A 12,556-nucleotide genomic window follows, 5' to 3' on the forward strand; every position below is an offset into this window, starting at 1 on the left:
CTATTATCGTTACTGTCATCCCAAAATAAACTATTGGAAATTTTAGTTATTTTTAAGATCGAGCTACTTATAAGGGGATGTAAAATATGAACCTTTTTTTGGACTAAAGACCTTGTAAAATAAATGATCTCCACAATCTTTTTATAGCTAAGTCGTAAAGATACACTTGATTTAAATAAGGATAGCTTTTCCACTGTCATCCAATAAAATTAATCCTAATGTTATCACTGATGGATCTGAGAAAAAAACCATTCCATCATTGTTTCACCAACCAGAACTCCATATTCATTGGAGAACACACCATGAACCAAGTCCTGTATGTTGGCCGATACATCAGCTGCCAGCATATGGATGTACTTGTCAAGGTTATTCTTGGTTCCATCTACATGAACACAGAAGACAATTTTCAATGCTCGAGAATGCTTGCTCTGACATGTTGAATTCACGGAAAGAAACTTCAAGCTAACAAGCAGATACATTAGTGGGAAAAACATTCGACTGCTAGCAACAGTATTAAATTGAAGAAAGTTCCATACAATGACTACTACTTTAAGCACTTGCAGTGGGATATGAATAAAGAAAAGAAAAGAGAAATGATAAGGTGAGTTTTCTGAAGCAAATACCTGATACTAATTAATTATGTGCAAATATAAGAAAAAGAGTTATAGTGGGATTGAAACTCATCTTGACGATTAAAAGAGCAAACTACTCTTCTTAGGTTGGGGCCCGTTAACTTTGTTCCCTCCAGGATCCCTCTGCACTACCTGTCTTTTTCCTTCCCAACCCATCTTGTAAAATATCAATAAACTACGGAGGCCATTCCTCTAGAAAGGCAAGAGGTTGTCGCCTGGTGAATAGGTCTACTGTTAGCAAATTCAAAGACCAAGGAGGAGAGTGTGCTACTGAAATAAGGCAATTCAGCGTCGCTAACTCAGAAGATCGTGGTGGAAAGTCCTAGATAGCTCATCTTGAAAGGTGTCATCCTCATTAGTCTTTTTCACTAAAAGATGTTTATCCAAGATATACAATAACAAATTACACAACCCAAAATCTGACTCAATTCTAAACCTAATGTGGTAATCCAGGCTGCAAAACTATATGAATAAGGAAAATCACTAAATGGTAATCCTTTTTAAGTCAAAAAAATGCATTAAAGTAATATACCTTCACTAGTTATAGGTTCATATTTAGGAGGCAAAGCAAGCCAATTCCCCAGGTCATCTTTCATATGACTTCGATCTGATGCAAAGCAACGAAGAAATAGTGGAGCATGAACCACCCGAAAAAGCCTGCACAATGATGGCCCCATATATTTGAGATAGCACTCGAGATGGAAACATTTACTTTAAGAAATATTAAAGCATGGATAAGTAGGTTACGAATAAGTCCTAAATAAGGATAAAATGTGAAACCCATAAAAATAATAATGTAGAATAAAAATGTGTTTATGGAAACCCATCTGGGGTTCATCACCCACCTCTGGCTTAAGCAAGTTGGAGTTAAGCCCAATGAATCACATGTCCTATGCAATCTATACTTTGATTGAGGCATATCTTCTTCCAATTTAGCGTATCTATAGATTTTTAGAAGTTCGTTTAAAATCAATTGGGTTATAAATTTCAATTCTTTAATTCTTGGGAGACTAGGGATTCACTTTTAGTGGGCTTGTTCCTTATGATAGCTTAAAATGACATTATTGAGGTGTCTCAAGCATCCTCTGAAAAATAAGAATGAATTTCTTGTCTGTAGTGATTGTGCCACAATCTAATCCAACTGGTACATGTTATACATGATGACTTCAGATAAAATTACAGTCTATGCTTTTAACTAAGTTTAGATATTGTTTTAATTTACATATGCATATTGTCACACACTGTTTAGTACTTAAGCAATTATCATTGGGTCCAAAAATCTATATTTCTCTACCCTTCAGCTCTTACTTATTTTCATCTTTATTTTAGAACCTTTTCCATCTTCACTTCTGCTTCGGCTGAAACACTAATCCAGCTGTTCAAACTTGGCCAGACCTGCATACCAAGGTCCAACACCATATATACTGCTGAAGGTTTAATGAGGCCAGTGAATCTTCTTTAACATACAAAAAATGTTACCAGGCATCACACATAAGTCTACAGTGCACTGAATATGCAAGGACGAGATAAGCAAACATAAATGAGCATTAGTACATCTGTGATGCAATCTACCTATACAATTTGTATACAGATGCATGTGGGCATGGGCATAAAGTCACAACCATGCATGGTATAAATCTGCTTCCCAGCAGGGGATCAACAAGATAACAGCCATCCTGAAGTTGTTCAGCGTGCTAAAGGAATCACCTGCTATTTACCAAATTAGGAGAGTACATTGGTTGAATGGCTTCAGAAAAGTACACATTAATGGGAGAAGGAAATGGAAGACTAGAATCCAGATCCCACACCAGATCAAACACCTTGCCTCTTCTACTCTGTGGCTTATCAGGAATTAGAAAAGACCAGTCTTTTGAAGAATTTCAGAAATAAATACATAAAACAATCTGAGTAGGAAATACAAAAATATAGTAACAAAACACTTACAGCATTTACCTGTATGCAGATCACATGATAATCCCACAAGACCAGACCATCATTTCTTAAGCTAGCCTTCTGATGCCATAGAGGGACCTTGAGAAGCCATATCAAAGAAGTCCACTTTAGAACTACTTATATCTCCAGTTAAGGTAAAATGGAAATAAGTTAGAGATGAGATGAACAAAGATAGCTAACAATCTAACTGTCAAATGCCGAAGTATGTTACTTCTAAATTTCAAATAATAATTTCCTCGTATATCAGTTTTTGGAGATTAGATGTACAACTAAGAACATATAAACTGCACATTTTATCTTTTTGCAATAACATAAGACAGATGCATCATCTTATGTCCTACATGACTGTAACAACAATGTAATGGTCAACATAGTGGCATCTAGAGACCATGAAATATAAATGGATAATTATAATATTTAAGTAAAATAAATATCACTATACCAACCTGAACAGGTCAAATTCCTAATCCCACCCAAATTTATTTCAATCATTAACCCAACTGAGTAACCTGTAATTGACATCCTAGGTCTTCCATTTCCTGCTCCATGCTAAGTGTTGCTATCACCCTCACTAAATCTATATACATATCATAATGATGTGTTAACATTCCTAAATGGATGGCACCGATATGGTTAACATGGAGACCCATTTGGGATGAAACATGCCTGACACTTGTTTTATGCTGATGTGATAATCAAGTGGCATTGATGTGGCATGTCATAACACAACAAAACATCATGTACCAACTGATATTTATCAGTCCAAACAAAATACACCACTGAACCATATAGCTCAGTATTAATTAGTATTCTTTTTTTGTTCTTTTCAGTGATACCAAATGATACAAACAAATATACCGTCAGAGATGCTGGTAATGTACCGGTCTGACAAGGTTTTGAAAATAATATTGGACTGAGATTTAAAACTTTTCCACATATAGTCCATGCTAGCACCAGATTAACATCTTGTTGCTATTATATAGACTAATACGTCAACAAATTTGAGTAATTCACTCTTGCAGCTAATCTTTTAAAATACCTAGGTTATGCCTTTCCTAATATAATTTTTTTAAATACTAAGGATAATTTTGTCATAATTTTTTAGATGTGATGTAGGTCACAGAAAGTTTGGGATGATAATAAAGAATAACTCAGGTAGGTTAACTGATATGAAATGAATCTTGAGGAGGCTTGATGAAATTAGGCCTAAAATCAGGTAAGTAAAGTGATATCTTTCCATAATTTCACGAATGAAAAATACGGTTTCCTTTGAACTACTAGTTTGTGAAGGATAGTGACACTCATATAACTTTCTTCTGGCAATATCCAACAGCCACATAATTTCATCAAAAACTTTTCTCATGGCTCCTTTAGCAAAAGCTTTCAGCCCTTTATAAAGCTCAAGGGTAAAGCTCAAAATAGTACTCATTTTAGATATATGTTCATTACTTTAAAAGGGTTGCTAGATAAAAGAAATCAAATTAGCATATTCTCATACTAGGGACTTGGGAAAGGATCTCCTACCCAGGGTGTCCTTACCCTCAGACAAATGACTTTTTGTTAGGTCCTCCTTGGCTAATGATCGGCTTGTGGTCGACTGCCATGGAGCGGTATTCTAAGCATCCTCAGATGCTGGATCTAGTGGAGGTGCTTGTGTGAATTAACTCCTTTTTATTTGAAGCACAAAATCAAGGTTTCCACCACAAGCACACTGACGATGGGGAGAGTTTCTTCACCACCTTCTAAAGAATGAGCTAAAGGATCAGAAATTTTCTCTTATGCTGCAAGGTGAGAGATAATTATATCAATACTTCTAAGTGTGCATATCTATTGGACAAGACCATTTTCTTTGCCTAAAAGGATTACATGAGCAGTTGAGGCCATTTGCAAAAAGACTTCTATGAAATGGTGCGAGGACAAGAGAAAGCTTCCTTTAGTAGCTCAGGGTCAGGTCTGTTAAACTTTGAAATATGCATTTAGGAAATCTTTTACCATATTAGGAACTACAGTTTCTGATGTATTCTAGTGATTATGATTTATTACAGACTTGTTCGTTGTCATACAAAGATGAAATAGAACAATCAAAACAAAATCAACTCTAGAAAGATTTTGTCAGACTAGAACTTTATTACTTAAAAACACTGAAATTTTCTAGCACATCATTATGTCATCTAAAATGCCTCCCTAATGTAAAATGGCCAATATTATAGCAAAGCATTTCATCATTCAGTTAGCATAATAAGATTTGAACAATAACAATTTAAAGGTAAACAAGCAAAATCATAGAAGTATACCATTTTCTCCTCGTTGGATATGAAGACAACAAAAAGATCAGCACCCATTGGATCAGCAGCCCCTACCTCACAAAGTTTCTTACAGAGCAGATAGACATTCTCTTCACTATAAAAGAAAAAAAAAAACTAAGAATCTTTAACCTGATAATGTTAACTTAAAAAGTTACAGAAGCAAGCATATGCATTCAACTTAGAAAGCAACACCATAAACAATACTGTTATGTCTAACACCATAATTGAAGTTAAAATTATCAAAGCCAGTGGACTTTCTTTATCTTGAGCTTTCTAGAAAAGATGAAGAAGGGTTCAAGAACAAAATGAAACGAAACAAGACTTTTGCATGGAAAATCATAATTCCAGTCATTTGATTATCGACAATTATCTGTATTCCAGATATTTAACCCACATTCCAGTCATTTGATTATACCAATACTGTATGTTGATTTGTCCTAGTACCACACTGATCCAGTCACTGACCAACATCGGACCAATGTTTTAAGCCTTGATTGAAAGGATTACAGTACAGAAACAAAAAATATTATAAACCACTAGCGGCATCACAAATTGAGTTATACAATACTGTCCCTAGTTCTTCTCTATCTGTCCTCTACTCTTCAAATATCCCTCTCTTTCTCTTTTCCAACAAGAGAGGTCCTTCGCTCAAAGAAAGAAGGCACTTGTAGAAGGCACTAAGTCCTATTAGCACACCATAAATCTCTAGCTTTGTTTTTCAATTTTCTCCCACAAAATTATACTTTGGCACCTTTCATATTCTAATTCATATGAAATACATGTTCATGTGAATCAAGCTTGCAGCATGTACCCAAAATAAATATTCGATAGGTATTTTTATCAAATAATAAATCTTGGAGGCTTATTAGATGATCACTTCCGTCAAAAGAAACCACACATTCAAGCCCATAGGAAATATTTGACTAGTTCTGCTTCAAAGTTTTTTTCATGCAGACCATGTCACTTCTTTAATTTACCAACATTGATTTTTTGCAGGACAAAAGAAATCCCACTCCATTTTGCCCCTCATTCTTCCCACCCAAATGCTAAGAGATCTCAAATAAGCAAAGGCATTTATAAAATCAACTTAAAAAGGGTTCACATTCGTAGATGCATATAGAACCAAATTATTAATGCTACAGCACCACAAATACATATGCATACCAGTTCAACACCAATTGCTACACATTGATTCAAGATCTATGGCCTGACATTTAAACAAAAGTATATGTAAGATGTCGGGCACACAGCATAAACGAACCTAAACTATTTTTAAAAATATTGGTTAGTAGCCTAGTGAATGTTAGTAAAAGTTGTACTGATTAACGAAACCTGACACCAAATTGGTCAGTTTTGAATTGTCTTACAGTTCACAATGTGCATGAATATCCATATTTGGTTAATATTTGAACCTAAGATTGCTTACAGATTATCTGGACTGACTTCTTCTTTTTCCCCCTACGAGGGTTGCTTTCTCCTACATTATTGAACTGCCTAGCTACAACTAATTCTCCTTATATACTCAACTGATCCTTTGGGTTATTTAATGATGTCCCCTTCTCTTGTCCAAACATGACTATGCAAGAAATGACACATTACAGGAATGGAAAAAACTACAGCCAGATCCGTAATTCGACAAGGCTAATTATCACTTGAATAGTTCTGAGCTATTGCTTAGAAGAAATAAACCCAATGTGTAAGCAAAACTGGACAATAATTACTCAAAGAATAGGGGGCTGTGCGTGATAAAAGATTGAGCAAGGAAAAAACACAGAAAAGAAAGACAAAAACTAAGAGATACATAGAGGAGGGAAGGAAGGATACCAGTAGTTAGGGGTGTGGGTGAAGGAAAAGATGTCGAGAGAAGAAGCGCCAGGCACCATCGACGGAGATGGAACAGGGGCGGGTAGGGAGACAGAGGCGGTCTGCGTCGCGCGTTTGCGTCCCTGGATTTCCAAAAGCCCATCGCCATCGGCCATGATCGCCTCGAAGGCTCGCTTTTGACAGAGCCTTAGGGGAGGTAAAGAGAGGATGCGTTCCTTCTATCTTATACCGCCGGTTATATATACAACAATAAAAACCATCTTTGGAAAACCAGGTTTTATATGCCATCCAAAAACGTGATGATAAGATTATGCGATCGAGACCGTATGATCGTCCGATCTCAGTCCACAGCTCGCCGGGCGAGTCGGTTCGGAAATTGAACCGGATTTTGAGACTCCCGTCGATTCGAGTTTTCCGGGTCGACTCAGCTTCATATAAAAGGTCAAAGAAATGAAAGTCCCGGAGTGCGCCTGGTGCCCTAACGCTTAGTTGTCGCCGTCGCCCGAGCCCTTCCACCGCTGCCGCCGCTAGCCGAGCCGCCCCTTCCCGGGTATTATTCTCTCCTCTCCTCCATTCTTGTTCTATGATCTCCTCCCCAATCTCATTCTCTCCTCTACTCTCCTCACTCTCCTCTTTTCTCTTCTCCTCTCCTTAATTATCTTCGTTTAATATACATATCAAGCTGTTATAATTGCCAATCTAACCATGGGTGACTCATTTGCTCTGTAAATACCTGCATCCAGAAATTATACAATTATCTAAGCTCACTATTTTTTTATGATAGATCACCCTTCCCATCTTTTGGTCTCTAATATGTATATTATATCTTGTGGTCAGCATCTCATTGATTATTGTTTTATTGCATTATATAGTTGAAGGACTAGTTTTATATAAAAATTACTTTAAGGAACAACTTGAAGCAATTTTCGTCATTTAATTTGGTTTTAGTTGTACCTATATAATTTATCCTAAAATTGTTCAATTCTCTTACGTAGGGCTTGGGGAGCTTCAGAATCCAGGACAGGCCCAAGTGTGGGCCAAGCTTGATCTGCCGGAGGTAGAAGTGTTGGCAGCCACGCTAGGTGCAACCCTAAGAAGCCAAGGCTTGTTAGAGGGAGGAATTTCTGTGAGGAAAGATGACGCAGAAGGGGAATCTGTTTAAAGGACTGCAGAAGAAGAAATCTATCCCTCCCAGTCGCCATGGCAAAGCTCCTCACACTCGTAAAGGTTGTTCCCCACTTTTTTTCAATTTTGTTTGCTCTCCTTGCTTATAGCTAACTTGGTCTTGACATGATTTAGGTAAGAGGGCAACGAAGCCTTCTAAGGTCACCAAGGAGATGGAAGCTGATCAAGTAAGTTCCCTCCTTTTTCTCCACTTTGGTTATCTTTTGTAGATGTTGTGGTCTCTTCAGTTTCCTTCCCATATTGTAAATGTTTCATGTTGTATTAGCTGTGAATGATGGACTTGATCTCTTTCTGTACCCTGGATTGTGTATTATATCGCTTGTTGTTCCGAATTCTTTATTTTTTGTCTGATCAGTCATATTGTTATTTATTTTAGCATCGGCAAACCTGATTATATCGTCTATATTTTATTTTCATAATTCACACATGCATTTTTCAGATTGTGGATGTCAGTTTGATGCTTTCCTGGAAAATTTTGTGGATAAGAAGCCATATTTCCTTTTTTTAATTTTCTATTTGTCATGAAACATCATGTGTATTGGCATGTGCTTTTTCCTTTTCTAATTTCAATCACCTGATAATCTTACTGGAGGAGGAAATGAAAAGTAGAAATGAAAAAAATTATCTTGCATTTCTGCTTAGATGACTACTCTATTGTTTTCATATTTACTTTAATAATTACCAAGGTGGCAATCAAATGGAAAATCTTTTCAATGTTAGTGGATTAATTTTGGCATCAGTATAAAGGAGCCTCGTCTTCAGCTAGAATTTTTGCACAATTAAATAACTGCTCAGGTTTATATCTATACGTCAGCCAAGGTTTAAAATTTTCGTTTGATACTGGTGTGGGCATCTTGTTGGACCAATATGATGATGGTATACTGGGCTATATGCTGATCATTGATAGTTCTACAATATTTTCTGAAAGTAGTATATGTCCTGTATGTTTGATCTTAAAAAGTTATCACTCCTCAATCTGAACCATTGATAGGTTCTAGAGCCAAAGCATATTGTTAGTTTTGATCAAATCTACTTAGGGATTAGGATGCAGAACAAGCTGTGTCTTGCCTCCATGCAGATCAAAGGATGTGTTGAATCATGATTAAAGTTATGAGGAAGTCACATAGACTTTGATTAGAATCAATAACATCATGGTTTGCTTTGGTCCTTCACAACTTGATCCTTAAAAGGTACATACGGATGATGTTGAGTGAGGGCTTAAGTCTTTAGTTGAATCTACAGTTAAGTTTGATCTACAGTTAAGTTTGAAACAAAGTCAAAGATGAAAATCAAGTTGTTGCCATGCATGAGATAGTATTGCTTGGACCAATGTTTTGGTTAACAAGTTTCACCCATGATCTTTATATTATCTGACTGAGGTTTAGGGTTGTAACAGTTATAGTACATCCCTTGGCTATTTGGGTCCAAGTTAGGCATGGTTTGCATTGTAAAAAACATGCTACATGTAATCGTGTATGACTTCTTTTTCATTCAGGAAAATTGAGGAATGTAGAAACTCCCATTACGAATAGGATTTGAGTCAGGCAGGGTATCCAAATAAAATGGCTATCCGTCAATATGCATCTAGTTTGGAAACATAAGAGGTTATGTATATGAGATGGAAGCCTTTAAAGTTTCCCTTTGAAATTACTCCATTTTTCCAGCAATAGATAGGTATTCTTTTGTTCTCTAGTTTAGTTTCTTGGGAGGTCTTTCTCCTCAAATTAGAGAAACATCATGTTAAAGAGGTTCAATTTTATCAAGAACTATCCCCTTACTGACGCTTGTTGCTTATCATCACTTGCTAATCATAGCCCATAATTTGTCACAAGCTCTCGGCTTGAGATGGGAAGTACCACATTTTTCATGTTTTTGGCTTATTTTGGTCTCTTAATCAATTGTTTGATTTTACTTAATGCTTCATCAACATGGTGATTGTGTTGATGACACAACATAGGACAAACCATTACAGTAGTTGGCTAGCACCCCTAGCGCCACCATAACTCAATAATCTTTCCTCGTCAATTCCATCCAACTCAAACCAGTTAGCCATATGAGTTGAGTCAAGGAAATCTTGATTCGTTTGTGGGGATCGGTCGGCTCCATGTACCCTCACTTCCTGCCTTAGCCTGTCTTGACTCATTCCTTCCAAGTAGCATTTCTATGAATAGCTCTGAGACACATGTTATACTTTCTTTGTTGTCAAACATGGACTCAACTTTGAGTTTGGTTCTGTTAATTATCAATGATTTTGAGGGTTATAAGTCTAAATCATCATGATATAGATTTAGTTCTTAAAAACGTAATGGATTTGCATTGTTAGATTTTTATTTTATGTGTTTGTATCCGCTTAGAATCTTATCTAGTAAGGGTTTTCTCCCTTGTCAATGATAAGCCCCAGCACCCACTCTTTTGACTACTAAAATTTAGAATTTTTTTATAGCCATGGGAAATGAATTTGAATTTTTATGTTCCAGTAGCAGTGGAAAGATTTGCAGTAGGCTTGGTTCAGTTGTTTGAGCAAGTTGCTTGATAGCTGGAATTGAGTGTCCAATTACTCCAAAGTTTCATTTTCTTTTCAAATAAAATCTCAGTGTTACTAACTGCTATCATCTCTGTCTTTGGGCCAATTGACATCAACTTCTAATCACCACTGCTTTCTCCATTAGTCAGCTCTCTTCTCTAAAATTTTACATGGGGTAGATTGCACTATGACTAAAATTTAGTGCTTTGATTGTACTATGAGGGAAAAAATTTATGGTTTCTCTAGCCACAGATTTTGTGGTTGGCAGATGTGATGGTGATGATCAAATTTCATCTTTCTCAGAAAATGTCTCACTACAAATCCTGCGACATGTATGTTTAGGAAAGAGGGAGCGGAAAGGGTGTTGTGGGCCCCACTTATAGGCTTCCTAAACCAAGAACTCTTAGGAATTGAACAAAAAAGTGTAGCTGCACTCAGATTTTAATTGCTATCACCCTAAAAATGTTTGCTATTTTAATGCCTTTACATCATTTTGATGGATATCAAACAACTTTTGCATCCAGGAGTTGAGCAAGTTCATAAACCACTGCAATGAGATCAAGGCTGCATCTCTTGCTAGCAAGGAGGGTGGTCAACTTAGTATCCTGAAGCCTGAAACTGATCCCACAACTTCTTCCAAGACGAAGGACACACAAAAAAATTCAGATGCTTAGGGGAATCGAGGCATACGGGCATGATAGTGATCGTTGCTGCCTGCGTGTTACCTCAAATTGCATCTCACGGATTGCAGTTTTGTAGTTGAAGATTATTATAATGATACAAGAACCAGTTTATGTGAGAAACTTGTGAGATAATGTTGGTTTTTTAGCACATCCAATGGAACAGTGCATTTATTTGTTACATATTTTTCATTTTGCATGGTTTCGACATTTTATGAGACAAATCATCTCCTGCTGATGCTCCCATTGCTCGAGTAATTGATTCAAGAGTTAAAAAGATATAAAATTGTAGTTTTCTTTTGTCAATTGTTATTTTTCTTATTGATATCAGGACACAGCCTAATCAGAAATAAGGTGGGAATTATTGATTAAGTCCTACCATCTTGTCCCCCAATTTTGATTGGTGTTTACAGAGCTTGTCCCTAATCCACCATGTAACTTGGTCACTTTCTCTCTAATCCATGCATTGCGGGTCTAATGTATTTGGTCTCATGATTGCCTACAGATGGACATCAAGAAGCCCGTAATGGCAATCATACAAGTGTGGTCCAAGGTTCAAAAGGGATATCATACAATAAAATTATTGTAACCAGTAGATGATGAAATTATAGGGCACATATTATTATGCACTTACTGGAACATTGGTCAATTATTTCAGGGGTAATATCCAAAAATTGGAATTTGCACCGAATTGGACATAGATGAATTATTTTACGGAATAATTCCTAACTGGACATAGGAATAGGTTACCAAGTAACTTCGGGAAAAATGTTCCTAATTACATTAGTAGTTACGTTTAGATGATAAATAAGGAAAAGGTTCTAATTTATTTTGTATTAGGATTCCTAATTACTTGGGTTGGCCAAGCGGCAGGTCTTCTTCTATAAATACTCCCAACCCTGCTCCCAAATCATCAAGGGGAGCAAAAGAGATCTGCGTGCCATCGACAGCCCGGAGAAGCGAGAAGTGGAAGACGGTGGAAAATGGTCGAGAAGGAGATTGGTATAGAACTCGTGCCGTCGCTTGTCCTTATTATCCATGATGTCTCTTTTTGATTAGTTTGCTGAAACCCAAATCAATCTACTGGCTTGTATCGTTTTGTAATAGATGAGATGTTTCTCTTGGCTTCTTTAATCGTGGTAAAGTAGTTTGACCTAGAATTTTTAATCTGCTGTGTAAGTATTGACAATTACCATTGCTTAAGATTAAACTTGAGCAAGATGTGATGCCCCAGGTTAGGGTTTAATAATGTTAGTGAGATTTGCATATACACAGTTATCAATGTAAGTTATTTTCTTTGGTTTTTTTTTCTCCGGCGGATGCTGAAACTTGTTTGCGTTCAGATACTGTAAGTTAGAGTTTCATTAAACCTCATAAATTCTCGTTTTCTAATTTGTTAACCATTACATTCCTACAATGTATCACTGTCATGCTTGTATGCACACCAATGCT

At 36.5% G+C, this 12,556-nt stretch overlaps 2 protein-coding genes across 4 annotated transcripts; one reads left to right on the forward strand and one right to left on the reverse strand.

The window, feature by feature from the left end:
- Positions 1-112: 112 nt before the first annotated feature.
- On the reverse strand, positions 113-6,943 carry LOC135652143 (protein N-terminal glutamine amidohydrolase-like). Of its 3 annotated transcripts, none has more exons than XM_065172885.1 (6): positions 6,716-6,943; positions 4,880-4,985; positions 2,586-2,663; positions 2,340-2,467; positions 1,165-1,289; positions 113-382 (listed from the first exon to the last, which is right to left on the reverse strand). In XM_065172885.1, exons 1-6 carry the CDS (start codon positions 6,868-6,870, stop codon positions 225-227), a joined length of 750 nt encoding a protein of 249 aa, XP_065028957.1. In that variant the 5' UTR covers positions 6,871-6,943; the 3' UTR covers positions 113-224. The 3 variants fall into 3 exon arrangements, with proteins under 3 accessions (XP_065028957.1, XP_065028956.1, XP_065028958.1); XM_065172884.1 differs by having other exon boundaries at positions 2,577-2,663; XM_065172886.1 differs by lacking the exon at positions 113-382 and adding an exon at positions 412-847 and having other exon boundaries at positions 2,577-2,663.
- Positions 6,944-7,138: 195 nt separating this feature from the next.
- Positions 7,139-11,285, forward strand: LOC135652719 (uncharacterized). Its single transcript, XM_065173900.1, has 4 exons — positions 7,139-7,265; positions 7,711-7,942; positions 8,015-8,067; positions 10,949-11,285. Exons 2-4 carry the CDS (start codon positions 7,852-7,854, stop codon positions 11,096-11,098), a joined length of 294 nt encoding a protein of 97 aa, XP_065029972.1. The 5' UTR covers positions 7,139-7,265; positions 7,711-7,851; the 3' UTR covers positions 11,099-11,285.
- The last annotated feature ends 1,271 nt before the right edge of the window (positions 11,286-12,556 follow it).

The sequence above is a fragment of the Musa acuminata genome, chromosome BXJ3-11, assembly GCF_036884655.1.
Source record: "Musa acuminata AAA Group cultivar baxijiao chromosome BXJ3-11, Cavendish_Baxijiao_AAA, whole genome shotgun sequence".
Classification (NCBI taxonomy): domain Eukaryota; kingdom Viridiplantae; phylum Streptophyta; class Magnoliopsida; order Zingiberales; family Musaceae; genus Musa; species Musa acuminata.

Coding starts and splice junctions, on each gene's coding strand:
- LOC135652143 (XM_065172884.1), bottom strand. CDS start 6,870: ATGGCCGATGGCGATGGGCTTTTGGAAATCCAGGGACGCAAACGCGCG. Junction 2,468..2,576: donor TCTGCATACAGGTAAATGCT/GTAAGTGTTTTG, acceptor GATAAGCCACAG/AGTAGAAGAGGCAAGGTGTT. Junction 383..1,164: donor TGAACCTATAACTAGTGAAG/GTATATTACTTT, acceptor GTGTTCATGTAG/ATGGAACCAAGAATAACCTT.
- LOC135652719 (XM_065173900.1), top strand. CDS start 7,852: ATGACGCAGAAGGGGAATCTGTTTAAAGGACTGCAGAAGAAGAAATCT. Junction 7,943..8,014: donor AGCTCCTCACACTCGTAAAG/GTTGTTCCCCAC, acceptor GACATGATTTAG/GTAAGAGGGCAACGAAGCCT. Junction 8,068..10,948: donor AGGAGATGGAAGCTGATCAA/GTAAGTTCCCTC, acceptor TTTTGCATCCAG/GAGTTGAGCAAGTTCATAAA.